Source organism: Cherax quadricarinatus, chromosome 35, assembly GCF_038502225.1.
Source record: "Cherax quadricarinatus isolate ZL_2023a chromosome 35, ASM3850222v1, whole genome shotgun sequence".
NCBI classification, from domain to species: domain Eukaryota; kingdom Metazoa; phylum Arthropoda; class Malacostraca; order Decapoda; family Parastacidae; genus Cherax; species Cherax quadricarinatus.
The window spans coordinates 21,311,762-21,330,597 of record NC_091326.1 but is presented as its reverse complement, the minus strand read 5'-3'; the positions used below and the strand labels follow the sequence as shown (position 1 = coordinate 21,330,597).

At 40.5% G+C, this 18,836-nt stretch overlaps 1 protein-coding gene across 3 annotated transcripts in view; it reads right to left on the bottom strand.

Moving 5' to 3' along the window:
* su(sable) (suppressor of sable) overlaps nucleotides 1-18,836 on the bottom strand; it is a 109,718-nt gene that overhangs the window by 43,942 nt on the left and 46,940 nt on the right. For all 3 annotated transcript variants that reach the window (XM_070091437.1, XM_070091439.1, XM_070091438.1), the window contains 3 exons: nucleotides 13,136-13,357; nucleotides 11,452-11,614; nucleotides 259-465 (listed from right to left, as the gene is read on the bottom strand). In XM_070091437.1, coding sequence (XP_069947538.1) covers nucleotides 259-465; nucleotides 11,452-11,614; nucleotides 13,136-13,357 — 592 coding nt within the window. The remainder of the gene's footprint in view (nucleotides 1-258; nucleotides 466-11,451; nucleotides 11,615-13,135; nucleotides 13,358-18,836) is intronic.

The following is an 18,836-nucleotide window of genomic DNA, read 5'->3' as shown; positions in this document are numbered from 1 at the left end:
AATACAAATCCACAAAAAGGGAAAATTAGTGAAAAGGTAATAACAATTAAAATTGTATATGAAACAAACAAACAGATAACAATATGATATTTTGTGACCAAGAGAACATCTGAAATGATTTAGAAAATAATAACCTTTCACAAAATGGGAGCAGCAGCACATAATTATTAAAACTAATATTGCAACTCTATTTTTAAAGTTTTAGCAGTTGTCTGTTAGTTTTAAAAAGCTATACCTAACATAAAAGAGAGCACCTACGTCGTGGTGGGGTCCGTATCTGATTGCCAGGAGACTTGACTCTACTGTCTTCTTGATGATGATGCTGATGGCTTGGCTTGTTTATCTGATGGTGCTCAGGGCTTGACACACACTCTAATCCTGATGGCTCAAGGAGTTGATCTTTATGTATACTTTTCATCCGTGCTTCTTGCTTTTTGGCCACAGCCTTTATTGCTTTGTCGACATCTATTGTAACACAAAAATATACCAATCAGAAAAATATAAAAAATTATCAAGAATACTGATGAAGCTAATAATAAATAAGAGTAAATTTATAAAAGCTAATACAGGTGGTAGGTAAGGTAGGAAAAGGCAAGGCAAGCACAGCAAGGGAGGGAGGGAAAGAGGCAGGTGGGCAGGAAGGTTTTAATTTTTTTTGAACTCAACAGCTATTTCCCACAAAGGTATGGTTACTAGAAAAAAAAAATACATTCACCACCACCACCATTCACTCAATCTTGCCAAAAGTGTGCTAACATCACCTTGAGTAAAAGTTTCCTGCCCCTCCTTCGGAGTGCAAACACTGCCTTCCCCATCTTTAGGACTCAAGTCCAGCTAACCACTTTCCCAGGATCCCTTTATAAGAGTTACCTTACCCACACTCCAACAGCACATTCATTAAAATGCCAGGTTGGTAGACAGCAACCACCCAGGGAAGTACTACCGTCCTGCCAGATGACTGTGAAACAAAAACCTGTAACTGTTTTGCATGATGGTAGGATTGCTGGTTTCTTTTTCTGTCTCATAAACACGCTAAGATAACAGGGATATCTTGCTACTCCTACTTACACTTTGGTCACACTTCACAGACACGCACATGCATATATATATATACATACATCTAGGTTTTTCTCCTTTTTCTAAATAGCTCTTGTTCTTTTTTATTTCTTCTATTGTCCATGGGGAAGTGGAAAAGAATCTTTCCTCCGTAAGCCATGCGTGTCGTATGAGGCGACTAAAATGCCGGGAGCAATGGGCTAGTAACCCCTTCTCCTGTATACAATTACTAAAAAAGAGAAGAAGAAAAACTTTATAAAACTGGGTTGCTTAAATGTGCGTGGATGTAGTGCGGATGACAAGAAACAGATGATTGCTGATGTTATGAATGAAAAGAAGTTGGATGTCCTGGCCCTAAGCGAAACAAAGCTGAAGGGGGTAGGAGAGTTTCAGTGGGGGGAAATAAATGGGATTAAATCTGGAGTATCTGAGAGAGTTAGAGCAAAGGAAGGGGTAGCAGTAATGTTAAATGATCAGTTATGGAAGGAGAAAAGAGAATATGAATGTGTAAATGCAAGAATTATGTGGATTAAAGTAAAGGTTGGATGCGAGAAGTGGGTCATAATAAGCGTGTATGCACCTGGAGAAGAGAGGAATGCAGAGGAGAGAGAGAGATTTTGGGAGATGTTAAGTGAATGTATAGGAGCCTTTGAACCAAGTGAGAGAGTAATTGTGGTAGGGGACTTGAATGCTAAAGTAGGAGAAACTTTTAGAGAGGGTGTGGTAGGTAAGTTTGGGGTGCCAGGTGTAAATGATAATGGGAGCCCTTTGATTGAACTTTGTATAGAAAGGGGTTTAGTTATAGGTAATACATATTTTAAGAAAAAGAGGATAAATAAGTATACACGATATGATGTAGGGCGAAATGACAGTAGTTTGTTGGATTATGTATTGGTAGATAAAAGACTGTTGAGTAGACTTCAGGATGTACATGTTTATAGAGGGGCCACAGATATATCAGATCACTTTCTAGTTGTAGCTACACTGAGAGTAAAAGGTAGATGGGATACAAGGAGAATAGAAGCATCAGGGAAGAGAGAGGTGAAGGTTTATAAACTAAAAGAGGAGGCAGTCAGGGTAAGATATAAACAGCTATTGGAGGATAGATGGGCTAATGAGAGCATAGGCAATGGGGTCGAAGAGGTATGGGGTAGGTTTAAAAATGTAGTGTTAGAGTGTTCAGCAGAAGTTTGTGGTTACAGGAAAGTGGGTGCAGGAGGGAAGAGGAGCGATTGGTGGAATGATGATGTAAAGAGAGTAGTAAGGGAGAAAAAGTTAGCATATGAGAAGTTTTTACAAAGTAGAAGTGATGCAAGGAGGGAAGAGTATATGGAGAAAAAGAGAGAAGTTAAGAGAGTGGTGAAGCAATGTAAAAAGAGAGCAAATGAGAGAGTGGGTGAGATGTTATCAACAAATTTTGTTGAAAATAAGAAAAAGTTTTGGAGTGAGATTAACAAGTTAAGAAAGCCTAGAGAACAAATGGATTTGTCAGTTAAAAATAGGAGAGGAGAGTTATTAAATGGAGTTAGAGGTATTGGGAAGATGGAGGGAATATTTTGAGGAATTGTTAAATGTTGATGAAGATAGGGAAGCTGTGATTTCGTGTATAGGGCAAGGAGGAATAACATCTTGTAGGAGTGAGGAAGAGCCAGTTGTGAGTGTGGGGGAAGTTCGTGAGGCAGTAGGTAAAATGAAAGGGGGTAAGGCAGCCGGGATTGATGGGATAAAGATAGAAATGTTAAAAGCAGGTGGGGATATAGTTTTGGAGTGGTTGGTGCAATTATTTAATAAATGTATGGAAGAGGGTAAGGTACCTAGGGATTGGCAGAGAGCATGCATAGTTCCTTTGTATAAAGGCAAAGGGGATAAAAGAGAGTGCAAAAATTATAGGGGGATAAGTCTGTTGAGTGTACCTGGTAAAGTGTATGGTAGAGTTATAATTGAAAGAATTAAGAGTAAGACGGAGAATAGGATAGCAGATGAACAAGGAGGCTTTAGGAAAGGTAGGGGGTGTGTGGACCAGGTGTTTACAGTGAAACATATAAGTGAACAGTATTTAGATAAGGCTAAAGAGGTCTTTGTGGCATTTATGGATTTGGAAAAGGCGTATGACAGGGTGGATAGGGGGGCAATGTGGCAGATGTTGCAAGTGTATGGTGTAGGAGGTAGGTTACTGAAAGCAGTGAAGAGTTTTTACGAGGATAGTGAGGCTCAAGTTAGAGTATGTAGGAAAGAGGGAAATTTTTTCCCAGTAAAAGTAGGCCTTAGACAAGGATGTGTGATGTCACCGTGGTTGTTTAATATATTTATAGATGGGGTTGTAAGAGAAGTAAATGCGAGGGTCTTGGCAAGAGGCGTGGAGTTAAAAGATAAAGAATCACACACAAAGTGGGAGTTGTCACAGCTGCTCTTTGCTGATGACACTGTGCTCTTGGGAGATTCTGAAGAGAAGTTGCAGAGATTGGTGGATGAATTTGGTAGGGTGTGCAAAAGAAGAAAATTAAAGGTGAATACAGGAAAGAGTAAGGTTATGAGGATAACAAAAAGATTAGGTGATGAAAGATTGAATATCAGATTGGAGGGAGAGAGTATGGAGGAGGTGAACGTATTCAGATATTTGGGAGTGGACGTGTCAGCGGATGGGTCTATGAAAGATGAGGTGAATCATAGAATTGATGAGGGAAAAAGAGTGAGTGGTGCACTTAGGAGTCTGTGGAGACAAAGAACTTTGTCCTTGGAGGCAAAGAGGGGAATGTATGAGAGTATAGTTTTACCAACGCTCTTATATGGGTGTGAAGCGTGGGTGATGAATGTTGCAGCGAGGAGAAGGCTGGAGGCAGTGGAGATGTCATGTCTGAGGGCAATGTGTGGTGTGAATATAATGCAGAGAATTCGTAGTTTGGAAGTTAGGAGGAGGTGCGGGATTACCAAAACTGTTGTCCAGAGGGCTGAGGAAGGGTTGTTGAGGTGGTTCGGACATGTAGAGAGAATGGAGCGAAACAGAATGACTTCAAGAGTGTATCAGTCTGTAGTGGAAGGAAGGCGGGGTAGGGGTCGGCCTAGGAAGGGTTGGAGGGAGGGGATAAAGGAGGTTTTGTGTGCGAGGGGCTTGGACTTCCAGCAGGCATGCGTGAGCGTGTTTGATAGGAGTGAATGGAGACAAATGGTTTTTAATACTTGACGTGCTGTTGGAGTGTGAGCAAAGTAACATTTATGAAGGGATTCAGGGAAACCGGCAGGCCGGACTTGAGTCCTGGAGATGGGAAGTACAGTGCTTGCACTCTGAAGGAGGGGTGTTAATGTTGCAGTTTAAAAACTGTAGTGTAAAGCACCCTTCTGGCAAGACAGTGATGGAGTGAATGATGGTGAAAGTTTTTCTTTTTCGGGCCACCCTGCCTTGGTGGGAATCGGCCAGTGTGATAATAAAAAAAAAAAAAAAAGTCTGCTGAATACTCAAATACCTAAAACTCAGAGCCTCTGCACCCTCCCTCCAACTGTTGCTGGGACAAACCCTACTTCTCCTACCTTCCACCCTAGATTTATACACCTTTTTTGCCATCCTATCCTCCATCCTATCTACATGCCTACACCACCTCAAACCTATGAATTAGTATATATAGTGACCCCACATCAACTTTTAATTTCCACATTACAAATTCTCTGCACAACCATCACACCATGCACTGCTCTCAAACATGACATCTCCACTGCCTCTACTGTAGTCTCCTCCTTGCTGCAATGTTCAAAATCTAGGCCTCACATTCACATAGACGTGTTCATACTTTGGTACATTCTCTTCTTTGTTTCCACAGAAAAACATTTTTTCTGCAGATACCGCAACACACCACCCGTCTTTTTTATTATTTTTATATTTTTTTATGAACACCTCGGCTGTTTCCCACCAAGGCAGGGTTGCCTGAAAAAGAAACACTTTCATCATCATTCACTCCATCACTGCTTTGCCAGAGGTGCACTCACACTAGTTATAACACTGCAATATTAACACCCCTCCTTCAGAGTGCAGACACTGTACTTTCCACTTCCAGGACTCAAGTCTGGCCTGCCGGTTTCCCTGAATCCCTCCATAAATGTTACCTGCTCACACTCCAACAGCATGTCAAGTCCTAAAAACTATTTGTCTCCACTCACTTCTGTCTAACATGCCCACGCCTGCTTGCTTAAAATCTATTTTACTCCCATCTCTTCTATGGCCAAATAATACAAAATTCTGTTACATTAATGAGGTAAAAAAATACAAAGAGTAAACTACATCATTTCCTACACAAGTTTTCCCATCTCTTTTCCAAGAGCCAGTTAAATAAAGAGGTGCACTATATGAATTACTAAATTACCTTATTCATGCAGATGACACTGCTCAAATGATATATAATTTAACAATGAGGTGAGGACATTCAATTATTTAAAAAAATTCAAGGGCATTTTAGTTTTCAAAGAACATATCAGGGATTTCAAGTACGGTGGTACCTTGACTTACAAGTGCCCCAACTTACGAGTTTTCCGAGTTACAAGACGTCACTTGGTTGATTTTTTGCTTCGAATAGCAACCCAAAATCTGAGTTACGAGTGAGCTTCAGATGTGCTGCCACTTGCAGCAGATACCAAGGAAATATCAAAAACCTCTATAATAACCAATGTGTAGCATCCTTCGAATTTTGATACCATAGTTAGTGTCATCCTGCCAGAATGTTCTATAATGTATGCCCTAAGTACAGAGAAACAATTCTGAAACACGTGTAATACATGTTCGGCAGGCCGGCTGGCTGGTTGGTGACTGGCTGATTTGCTTTGGCTGTCTCTATCTCCTTCTGTCTGTCTGTATCTATCTCTGTCTCTATCCCACAGCTACATATAAATAGTTATACATAGTGTAAATTACCTAGTGCAACCCAAAAAATCCAGACAAAGTGCTATACTGTGCTTGTAGATCTAAGGCATAATAAGCATGACTGGCAAGTAATGCACATTTTCACTTGTTCAGGAATCAGACATGACGACTCTGCATCGTGTGTAATACCTATTGGTTTAATGAGTGGCTCTCTCTCTGAGACAGAGAGAAAGGAAGACAGAAACACAGGCAGACAGAAAGACAGACAAGCAAAGACAGAGATAAACATAGAGCTAGACAGACAAATAGGCAGACAGAAACAGACAGACAGAAACAGATAGACAGACATGTTTATGAGTAACAGTGAAAAATAAAGCCAATGCAGTGCATGATCATCAAATGTCACTCCACTGCTGCACTGTCAGCAGTGGAGTGACAGTCTTACACAGTGCTTCAAGGAGTTTCATACATACTCCAGCATTTCTAAAACATTACTGGGACCTGGCAAAAAAGGCAAAAATCACTTCTTATCTATAAATATATTTTTCTTATTTAAAAACCCATAACAAAAAAATTGGAGTGGTTTTTTGGGGGCTGGAATGAATTAATGGCATTTCAATTAATTTCAATCAGGAAAATTGGTTTGATATACGAGCAAACTGAATTACGAGCTCGGTCACAGAACGAATTAAACTCGTAAGTCAAGGTACCAATCTACAGCCTCTCCTTACTTACCAATGGAGTTCCGTTCCTAAGACCATGTCGGTAAATGAATTCGTTGCTAATCGAGAAATCATCCCTTACTGATACTTTAAAAATGTCACCACACGAAATTAAAACATTCAGTTTTATGTTTGCTGTGAAAATCCTTTCAATCCATTCATTATTAATGGTGACAGGATAAGTGATCTTCTACAGTTACCCTTCAGGCGCAAAACGTTCTCTGTAAGGGTCGTAGTTACTTTTTTTTTTTTTATCCCTCCCCGCCCTCCCCCATCGCCCACCTTTCAATACTTCCCCAAATAATTTATTTTTATTTTTTTTTATTATCACACTGGCCGATTCCCACCAAGGCAGGGTGGCCCGAAAAAGAAAAACTTTCACTATCATTCACTCCATCACTGTCTTGCCAGAAGGGTGCTTTACACTACAGTTTTTAAACTGCAACATTAACACCCCTCCTTCAGAGTGCAGGCACTGTACTTCCCATCTCCAGGACTCAAGTCCGGCCTTCCGGTTTCCCTGAACCCCTTCATAAATGTTACTTTGCTCACACTCCAACAGCACGTCAAGTATTAAAAACCATTCGTCTCCATTCACTCCTATCAAACACGCTCACGCACGCCTGCTGGAAGTCCAAGCCCCTCGCACACAAAACCTCCTTTACCCCCTCCCTCCAACCTTTCCTAGGCCGACCCCTACCCCGCCTTCCTTCCACTACAGACTGATACACTCTTGAAGTCATTCTGTTTCGCTCCATTCTCTCTACATGTCCGAACCACCTCAACAACCCTTCCTCAGCCCTCTGGACAACAGTTTTGGTAATCCCGCACCTCCTCCTAACTTCCAAACTACGAATTCTCTGCATTATATTCACACCACACATTGCCCTCAGACATGATATCTCCACTGCCTCCAGCCTTCTCCTCGCTGTAACATTCATCACCAATGCCTCACACCCATATAAGAGTGTTGGTAAAACTATACTCTCATACATTCCCCTCTTTGCCTCCAAGGACAAAGTTCTTTGTCTCCACAGACTCCTAAGTGCACCACTCACCCTTTTCCCCTCATCAATTCTATGATTCACTTCATCCTTCATAGACCCATCCGCTGACACGTCCACTCCCAAATATCTGAATACATTCACCTCCTCCATACTCTCTCCCTCCAATCTGATATCCAATCTTTCATCACCTAATATTTTTGTTATCCTCATAACCTTACTCTTTCCTGTATTCACTTTTAATTTTCTTCTTTTGCACACCCTACCAAATTCATCCACCAATCTCTGCAACTTCTCTTCAGAATCTCCCAAGAGCACAGTGTCATCAGCAAAGAGCAACTGTGAAAACTCCCACTTTATGTGTGATTCTTTATCTTTTAACTCCACGCCTCTTGTCAAGACCCTCGCATTTACTTCTCTTACAACCCCATCTATAAATATATTAAACAACCACGGTGACATCACACATCCTTGTCTAAGGCCTACTTTTACTGGGAAATAATTTCTCTCTTTCCTATGTACTCTAACTTGAGCCTCACTATCCTCATAAAAACTCTTCACTGCTTTCAGTAACCTACCTCCTACACCATACACTTGCAACATCTGCCACATTGCCCCCCTATCCACCCTGTCATACGCCTTTTCCAAATCCATAAATGCCACAAAGACCTCTTTAGCCTTATCTAAATACTGTTCACTTATATGTTTCACTGTAAACACCTGGTCCACACCCCCCCTACCTTTCCTAAAGCCTCCTTGTTCATCTGCTATCCTATTCTCCGTCTTACTTTTAATTCTTTCCATAATAACTCTACCATACACTTTACCAGGTATACTCAACAGACTTATCCCCCTATAATTTTTGCACTCTCTTTTGTCCCCTTTGCCTTTATACAAAGGAACTATGCATGCTCATCTGCCAATCCCTCCAGGTACTCTTTACCTTATCTACTTCCATACATTTACCTTTTAAATCTGCTAATTGTCTTACTTTTAATTCTAAAACCTCCTTGCTCATCCGCAATCCTACATTCTGTCTTACCTCTAATTCTTTCAATTATAACCCATAATAACAGTCTATTCCTCATACACTTTACCACTCAACAGACTTATCCCCCTATAATTTTTGCACTCTCTTTTGTCCCCTTTGCCTTTATACAAAGGAACTATGCATGCTCTCTGCCAATCCCTAGGTACCTTACCCTCTTCCATACATTTATTAAATAATTGCACCAACCACTCCAAAACTATATCCCCACCTGCTTTTAACATTTCTATCTTTATCCCATCAATCCCGGCTGCCTTACCCCCTTTCATTTTACCTACTGCCTCACGAACTTCCCCCACACTCACAACTGGCTCTTCCTCACTCCTACAAGATGTTATTCCTCCTTGCCCTATACACGAAATCACAGCTTCCCTATCTTCATCAACATTTAACAATTCCTCAAAATATTCCCTCCATCTTCCCAATACCTCTAACTCTCCATTTAATAACTCTCCTCTCCTATTTTTAACTGACAAATCCATTTGTTCTCTAGGCTTCCTTAACTTGTTAATCTCACTCCAAAACTTTTTCTTATTTTCAACAAAATTTGTTGATAACATCTCACCCACTCTCTCATTTGCTCTCTTTTTACATTGCTTCACCACTCTCTTTTTCTCCATATACTCTTCCCTCCTTGCATCACTTCTACTTTGTAAAAACTTCTCATATGCTAACTTTTTCTCCCTTACTACTCTCTTTACATCATCATTCCACCAATCGCTCCTCTTCCCTCCCGCACCCACTTTCCTGTAACCACAAACTTCTGCTGAACACTCTAACACTACATTTTTAAACCTACCCCATACCTCTTCGACCCCATTGCCTATGCTCTCATTAGCCCATCTATCCTCCAATAGCTGTTTATATCTTTCCCTAACTGCCTCCTCTTTTAGTTTATAAACCTTCACCTCTCTCTTCCCTGATGCTTCTATTCTCCTTGTATCCCATCTACCTTTTACTCTCAGTGTAGCTACAACTAGAAAGTGATCTGATATATCTGTGGCCCCTCTATAAACATGTACATCCTGAAGTCTACTCAACAGTCTTTTATCTACCAATACATAATCCAACAAACTACTGTCATTTCGCCCTACATCATATCTTGTATACTTATTTATCCTCTTTTTCTTAAAATATGTATTACCTATAACTAAACCCCTTTCTATACAAAGTTCAATCAAAGGGCTCCCATTATCATTTACACCTGGCACCCCAAACTTACCTACCACACCCTCTCTAAAAGTTTCTCCTACTTTAGCATTCAGGTCCCCTACCACAATTACTCTCTCACTTGGTTCAAAGGCTCCTATACATTCACTTAATATCTCCCAAAATCTCTCTCTCTCTCCTTTGCATTCCTCTCTTCTCCAGGTGCATACACGCTTATTATGACCCACTTTTCGCATCCAACCTTTACTTTAATCCACATAATTCTTGCATTTACACATTCATATTCTCTTTTCTCCTTCCATAACTGATCATTCAACATTACTGCTACCCCTTCCTTTGCTCTAACTCTCTCAGATACTCCAGATTTAATCCCATTTATTTCCCCCCACCGAAACTCCCCTACCCCCTTCAGCTTTGTTTCGCTTAGGGCCAGGACATCCAACTTCTTTTCATTCATAACATCAGCAATCATCCGTTTCTTGTCATCTGCACTACATCCACGCACATTCAAGCATCCCAGTTTTATAAAGTTTTTCTTCTTCTCTTTTTTAGTAAATGTCTACAGGAGAAGGGGTTACTAGCCCATTGCTCCCGGCATTTTAGTCGCCTCATACGACACGCATGGCTTATGGAGGAAAGATTCTTTTCCACTTCCCCATGGACAATAGAAGAAATAAAGAAGAACAAGAGCTATGTAGAAAAAGGAGAAAAACCTAGATGTATGTATATATATATGCATGTGCATGTCTGTGAAGTGTGACCAAAGTGTAAGTTGGAGTAGCAAGATATCCCTGTTATCTAGCGTGTTTGAGACAGAAAAAGACACCAGCAATCCTACCATCATGCAAAACAGTTACAGGTTTCTGTTTCACAGTCATCTTAGGCATCTTTATCATGCTTCTACAAAATATGTAGTCTTGGAGATTGCTTGATACTGAGACCCATCACTAACTCCTTTACAATGAACTTCTTCCATTTTCCTCCTGTTTTTCCTCTTCCAAATGCTGCTGCACTTCTATCTTGTACTATGGGGTGCACAATAAAGTACAACTTTTTAATATGTAATCTTGAAAACTTTGAAAGTTAGTGTACTAAATGGCTGTAGGAAGGAGATTGAGATGCTTGACATTGAGATGCTGCACTGCCCGTTTCCATGACCCAAGTTCTCATACAGCATATACTGCCAACTCGTTGGGGAGAGCTCGTTGTAACTCCGAGTTTTCGGCACCTCACTACACGCCTCCAACTGCTTCACGTCACCTCACTACAGTATATAAGCCACGTCTACGGCCCTATGCTGTACATTCTACAAGATTGATGGACTGAACACATCGACTCCAGGTTGAGGGACTGATTACCTCATTCTCCTCCTCTCCTTACGCCTTCCTCTTTGTATTGGACTGATGAAGCCACTGCGTGGCGAAACGTTTCCTGAATAAAGATTCCCATATGCTGCATAAGTGTCTCAATCTTCGGCACAGGAGTATGTCGGTAATTGAGGAGAGGCTGTATACATGGCTAACCTGGAATGCTTAAAATACTGATTTATTTTGTAGCTCATCAAGAAACCTGCAAAATTGCACAAGGAATTCCTTTTATACTTACACTTAAAACCTCTGCCCTTTATTTCCATAACACCAGGTATATTTTCAACATCCATCGGAGAGCCTCTGCGATGTGCCTCGGTAATCGATACTACAAGTTGAGCCGCTTCTTTAGTCAGGCGAGGAAAGTCACCTAGGATGTCTTTTGGAGCCAACTCTATGTGCTGGAAAAAATGCTCACAATGAAATCTCTTACTGAGAAATGTCAAGCAAAATACTTACTTTTGATATTAATGAAAAAGAATTTATGCATATACAGTACTGTATATTCTTTTACTGTCAAATGTAGAGTCGTGTAGCAAGATTTAATTCCTGTATATCAACAGCTATAAATCGACCTCTATAAGACAGGGGCTATACCTTCCTCTCATGAAATTAGATTTTTCCTAAACTCCAGGCATAAGGTTTTACATACTACTGTCAGCATCACCACACCTTTTCAGTCTTGACTTAGGAGCCATAGTAAGCAGAAATCTGAAGCCAAGACAACAGTGCCTAAGTGTGTGTAATAAAGCTAACAGATTACCTGGATTTATATCAAGAAGTATAAGTAACGTAAGTACAAAATTATTTTGTACATCACTAGTAAGGCTTCGCTTAGATTATAATGCTCAGTTTTGGTAGCCATACTACAGAATGGATATAAATGCATTAGAGAACAGAGAAGAATGGCAAAATTAATCCACTGTATAAGGAATCTCTCATACAAGGATTGACTGAGAGCCTTGAACCCTCACTCTCTTGAGAGACACAGAATGAGGGGAGATATCATTGAGGTACATGTATATAAGTGGAAGACTGGTATAAACAAACACGATATAAATAAAGTACTGAGGATAACAAAGGCAAGGGGGTGAGATCTGGTGACATAACACCCACCTCCAACACCCACACTAGATGCTGCATCTTTATTTTTATGCACATTCCTTTTATACCAAACCTTTAAATGTAGGTTATTTGTGTACATGTGTTACAGTATCACCTGGCAGGACTGCCTGCCTATTGACCTTCTTTACTTGTCTGCCTCCCTGCCTGGCCATCCCACCTGCCTGACCTGCTTGCCTGCTTGGCCTGTCTACCTGGCCAGCAGGCCAAGCAAGGTATCCTATGGCAGGTCCTGGAGGTAATTGTTCTGCCTCATACCGTTAAGTCATCTAGCTTGCTCTTATACATCAGAAGACAACTGGACATTATCACTACAGACAAAATTTAATGTTACAAACTTTTGTATATTTTGTCTGATAACTAGAGTGCTTGTCCTGTCAATTTTGTCAGAAACTGCTGAAATCCATTAATGCGAGGTCCATTAATAAGAGGTTTTACTGCATATCACTGCTCTATACCATCAAAATCTTGAATCCAGCAAGAACTCTATAAAATACCTATTGCAATAATGAACAATTACCAAGTCTTTTCCATACAGTATTATATATTACTAAAGATTTACTAAAATCTAGTATCAGAATGCTTAACTAAACAAAAATATAAGGAATCAACTTAAATTAATTGGACATGCCTTTTGTAATGCAAACTACAAGAACTACAGATTGTATGTTGATTCATTCTCCTTTTTTTTTACATTTTTTGTCTCCCCTCTTACTCTTTTTATATTTACATATAAAGGCTCAAAATTGAAGGTTTCCTTAAATTAATATTCATTAGCTTTAAATAAAGCCTTCACCAACCTTGAGGAGAACATTGCGAGCTGCTTCAGAGAGATGATCATGGCTGAACTTGCACTTCTCAGCAGATTTGCACCTGACACCCGTATGGTAATGTTTACACGGAAAGTCTTTGTGCATGTACAGACATTTATCCTTTTTTGCACAACAATCCATCATATAAAATTTGCAGAGTTCCATCTTTCGTTGAGGTTGTATGTCATGTGAATATGGACAACCCTTTCCCTATAAAAGAATAAACTGTAATTGTACAAGAAGTCGAAAGTGAACATAGATAAGAGCACGGTGATGATGGTATGAAACAAGTTAGGCAAGGAAAAATTGGATATCATATTGAAGGGAGGGAGTATGGAAGAAGTGAATGTGTTCTGATACTTTGGAGTGGACGTGTTGGCGGATGGGTTTATGAAGGACGAAGTTAATCATAGAATTGATGAAGGGAAAAAGGTGGGTGGTGAATTGAGGTATCTGTGGAGACAAAAAACTTTATCCATAGAGGCAAAGAAAGGAATGTTTGATAGTATAGTGGTACCAACATTCTTATGTGGGTGTGAGGCGTGGGTTGTGAATGTTACAATGAGAAGGAAGCTGGAGGCAGTGGAGATGTCATGTCTAAGGGCAATGTGTGGCATAAATATTATGAGAATTCATAGTGTGGAAATTAGGAGGTGTGGAGTTCCTAAAAGTATTATTCAGAGGGCTGAGGAAGGGTTGTTGAGATGGTTTGGTCATTTAGAGAGGCTGGAGCAAAATATAATGACTTAGAGGGTGTATAAACCTGTAGTGGAGGGAAGGTGGGGTAGGGGTCGTCCTAGGAAAGGATGCAGAGAGGAGGTAAAGGTTTTTTGTGTAATAAGCCTGGGCATACAATAGGTATGTGTGAGCATGTTAGATAGGAGTGAATGGAGATGAATGGTTTTTGGGACTTGACGAGCTGTTGGAGTGTAAGCAGGGTAATATTTTGTGAAGGGATTCAGAGAAACCGGTTAGCCACACTAGAGTCCTGGAGGTGGGAAGTACAATGCCTGCACTTTAAAGGAGGGGTTTGGGATATTTGCTGTTTAGAGTGACATCTAAACTGCTGTATCTGTGCACCTCTGGCAAGCCAGAGTGTGAATGATGGTGAAAGTGTTTCTTTTTCGGGTCACTCTGCCTCAGTGGGAGACGGCCAGTGTGTTAAAAAATGTTAGAGTAAGAGGAAAATGGCAACAATAAGTAAGAGAGAGGTGAAAGTTTATAAACTAAGGGAGGAGAAAGCTAGGGTGAGATATAACCAATTTTTGTCCAGTTGTCTTCTGAAGTATAAGAGCAAGTATGGGAAGTAGGAGGGGAAAGGGGGGGGGGGTTGAAGAGGGATGGGATAATTTTAAAAATGCAGTACTAGAATGTGAGGCAGAAATTTGCAGCTATAGGAGGGTGGGTGCAGGAGGAAAGAGGAGTGATTGGTGGATTGATGCGGCAAAGGGTGCAATGAAAGAAAAAAGGGTAGCTTACGAGAGGTTTTTACAAAGCAGAAGTGATATGAGACGGGCAGAGTATACGGAGAGTAAAAGAAAGGGGAAGAGAGTGGTGAGAGAGTGCAAAAGGAGAGCAAATGACAGAGTGGGAAAGGCACTGTCAAGAAATTTTGCTAAGAATAAGAAAAAATATTGAGTTAGATAAACAAGTTAAGAAAGTCTAGGGAATGAATGGATTTGTCAGTTAAAAACAGAGTAGGGGAGTTAATAGATGGGGAGCTGGAGATACTGGGTAAAGATGGTGGGAATATTTTGAGGAACTTTTAAGTATCGATGGAGAAAAGAGGCAGTAATATCATGCACTGACCAGGGAGGTATAACATCTTTTAGGAGTGAAGAAGAGCAGGATGTGAGTGTGGGGGAGGTGAATGAGGCATTACATAGAATGAAAGGGGGTAAATCAGCTGGAATTGACAGGATTATGACAGAAATGTTAAAAGCAGGGGAAGATATAGTATTAGAGTGGTTGACATTTTTGTTTAACAAATGTATGAAAGAGGGGGAAGGTACCTAGGGATTGGCAGAGAGCATGTATAATTCCTTTATATAAGGGAAAGGGGGATAAAAGAGATTGTAAAAATTATAGGGAATAAGTTTACTGAGTCATAGGTAGTAGGTTGGTAGACAGCAACCGCCCAGGGAAATACTGTACTACCGTCCTGCCAAGTGAGTGTAAAACAAAAGCTTGTAATTGTTTTACATGATAGTAGGATTGCTTGTGTCCTTTTTTTGTCTCATAAACATGCAAGGTTTCAGGTACGCCTTGCTACTTCTACTTACACTTAGGTCACACTACACATACATGTACAAGCATATATATACACACACCCCTCTAGGTTTCCTTCTATTTTCTTACTAGTTCTTCTTCTTGTTTATTTCCTCTTACCCCCATGGGGAAGTGGAACAGAATTCTTCCTCCGTAAGCCATGCATGTTGCAAGAGGCGACTAAAATGCCAGGAGCAAGGGGCTAGTAACCCCTTCTGTATACATTACTAAATGTAAAAGGAGAAACTTTTGTTTTTCCTTTTGGGCCACCCTGCTTCAGTGGGATACAGCCGGTGTGTTGAAAAAAAGAAGAAGTTTACTGAGTATACCAGGAAAAGTGTATGGTAGGGTTGTTAGTGAAAGAATCAGAGGTAAGTCAGAGAGTAGGATTGCATATGAACAACGAGGCTTTAGAATGGGTATGGGATGTATAGATCAGGTGCTTACATTTAAGTATATATGTGAACAATTTTAGTTAAAGGTAGGGAAGTTTCCACTGCATTTATAGATTTAGAAAAGGCATATGATAAGAGTGGATCAGGGAGCAATGTGGCATATGTTGCAAATGCATGGAATAGGTAGTGAGTTACTAAATGCTGTAAAGAGTTTTTATGATAGTGAGGCTCAGATTAGGGTGTGTAGGAGAGAGTGTGATTACATCCCAGTAAAAGTAGGCCTTAAGACAGGGATGTGTAATGTCACCAAAGTTGTTTAACATATTTACAGATAGGGTTGTAAAAGAAGTAAATGCTAGGGTGTTGGGGAGAGGAGTGGGATTAAATTATGGGAAAACATACAAAATGGGAGATGACAGTTACTTTTGGGAGATTCTATAGAAAAGTCGCAAAGGATAGTAGACAAGTTCGGAAGGGTGTTGAAAGTGAACATAGATAAGAGTAGGGTGACGAGGGTATCAAATGATTTAGATAAAGAAAAACTGGATATCACACTGGGAGGGAGGGAGTATGGAAGAAGTTAATTTTTTCAGATATCTGGGAGCCGACTCGTCAACGGATGGGTTTATGAAGGATGAGGTTAACAACAGAACTGATGAAGGAAAAAAGGTTAGTGGGGCATTGAGGTATCTGTGAAGACAAAAAATATGTAACATGAAGGAAAAGAAGGGAATGTACTAGAGTATAGTGGTACAAACCCTCTTACATGGGTGTGAAGCATGGGTTGTAAATGCTGCAGCGAGGAGGCTGGAGTCAGTGGAGATGGTATGTCTAAGGGCAATTTTTTTTTTTTTCAACATGTCGGCCATCTCCCACTGAGATAGGGTGACCCAAAAAGAAAGAAAATATCCAATGTGTAGTCTAAATATTATGCAGAGAATTCGTAGTGTGGAAATTAGGAGGTGTGGACTTATTAAAAGTATTAGTCAGAGGACTGAAGAGGGATTGTTGAGGTGGTTTGGTCATTTTGAGAGAATGGAATACAGTGGACCCCCGCCTTACAATGGCATCGCGTTACGTTAAATCCGCCATACGATACATTTTAACGCAAAAATTTTGCCTCGCCTCATGCTAAAAAACTCGCCTTACGTAATTCGTCCAGGACGTGTCCCACGTGTGGCCTCAGCGCCAGTGTTTACAAGCCAGCTAGTGCAGTCGCATCTACGCATACATTCGGTACATTTCACATTATCCCAGTGTTTTTAGTGCTTGTTACTGCAAAATAAGTCACCATGGACCCCAATAAAGCTTCTAGTGCCATCCCTGTGGTAAAAAGGGTGAGAATTAGTATGGAATTGAAAAAAGAGATTAAGGAAATGTGTGCAAAGTGGGTTGAACTGCAAACCTTTATGGATGAAAATCACCCTCACACAGCTATTGCAAGCCGTGCTGGTTGACTATTACAATGACAATGTTGTAAACTACTTTAGACAAATCATAAAGGAATGAGAGGTACAGAGCTCTATGGACAGATATGTTGTGCGACAGAAGTCCAGTGACTCTCAAGCTGGTCCTAGTGGCATTAAAAGAAGAAGGGAAGTAACCCCAGAAAAGGACTTGATACCTCAAGTCCTAATGGAAGGGGATTCCCCTTCTAAACAATAACAACTTCCACACTCTCCCCTCCTCCCATCCCATCAATCATCACCAGATTTTCAATAAAGGTAAGTGTCATGTATTCTATTCTTAGTAAGGAATTAACTGTGCATGTCTTCTTCAGTTTGTGTATTAAAATTAATATTTCATGTGGTAAATTTTTTTTTTTTTCATATTTTGGGGTGTCTTGAACGGATTAATTTAATTTCCATTATTTCTTATGGGGAAAATTAATTCGCCTACGATAATTTCGGCATATGATGAGCTCTCAGGAACGGATTAATATCGTAAGGCGGGGGTCCACTGTAATGTAGAAGGATTTGGAGAGCGTATCTTTTATATGACAGAGTGGATAGGGGTGCAATGTGGCAGAAGTCGCAAGTGTATGGAATAGGTAGTAACTTACTAAATGCTGTAAAAAGTTTTTATGAGGATAGTGAGGCTCAGGTTAGGGCGTGTAGGTGAGGGGGAGATTACTTCCTGGTAAAAGTAGGTCTTAGACAGGGATGTGTAATGTCGCTACGGTTGTTTAATATATTTTTAGATGGGGTTGTAAACGAAGCAAATGGAAGGGTGTTGGGGAGAGGAGTGGGATTAAATTATGGGGAATCAAGTACGAAATGGGAGTTGATACAGTTACTTTTTGCTGATGAAACTGTGTTTATGGGAGATTCTAAAGAACAGTTACAAAGGTTAGTGGACGAGTTCGGGGTGTGTAAAGGTAGAAAGTTGAAAGTGAACATAGATAACAGTAAGGTGATGAGGGTATCAAGTGATTTAAATGAAGAAAAATTGGATACCATATTGAAGAGAGGGAGTATGGAAGAAGTGAATATTTTCAGATATTTGGGAGTTGACTTGTCAGCAGGATAAGGTTAACCATAGAATTGATGAAGACAAAAAGGCGAGTGGTGCGTTGAGGTATCTGTGGAGACAAAAAATGTTATCTATGGAGGCAAAGAAGGGAATGTATGAAAGTATAGTGGTACCAACACTCTTATATGCGTGTGAAGCTTGGGTTGTGAATGCAGCAGCGAGGAGGCAGCTGGAGGCAGTGGAGTTGTCCTGTCTAGGGGCAATGTGTGGTGTAAATATTATGCAGAGAATTTGGAGTGTGGCAATTAGGAGGAGGTGTGGATTTACTAAAAGTAATAGTCAGAGGGCTGAAGAGGGGCTGCTGAGGTGGTTTGGTCATTTAGAGAGAATGGATCAAAGTAGAATGACTTGGAGAGCGTATAAATCTGTAGGGAAAGGAAGGAGGGGTAGGGGTCATCCTCGAAAAGGTTGGAGGGAAGGGGTTAAGGAGGTTTTGTGGGTGAGGGGCTTGGACTTCCAACAAGCGTGTGTGAGCATGTTAGACAGGAGTAAAT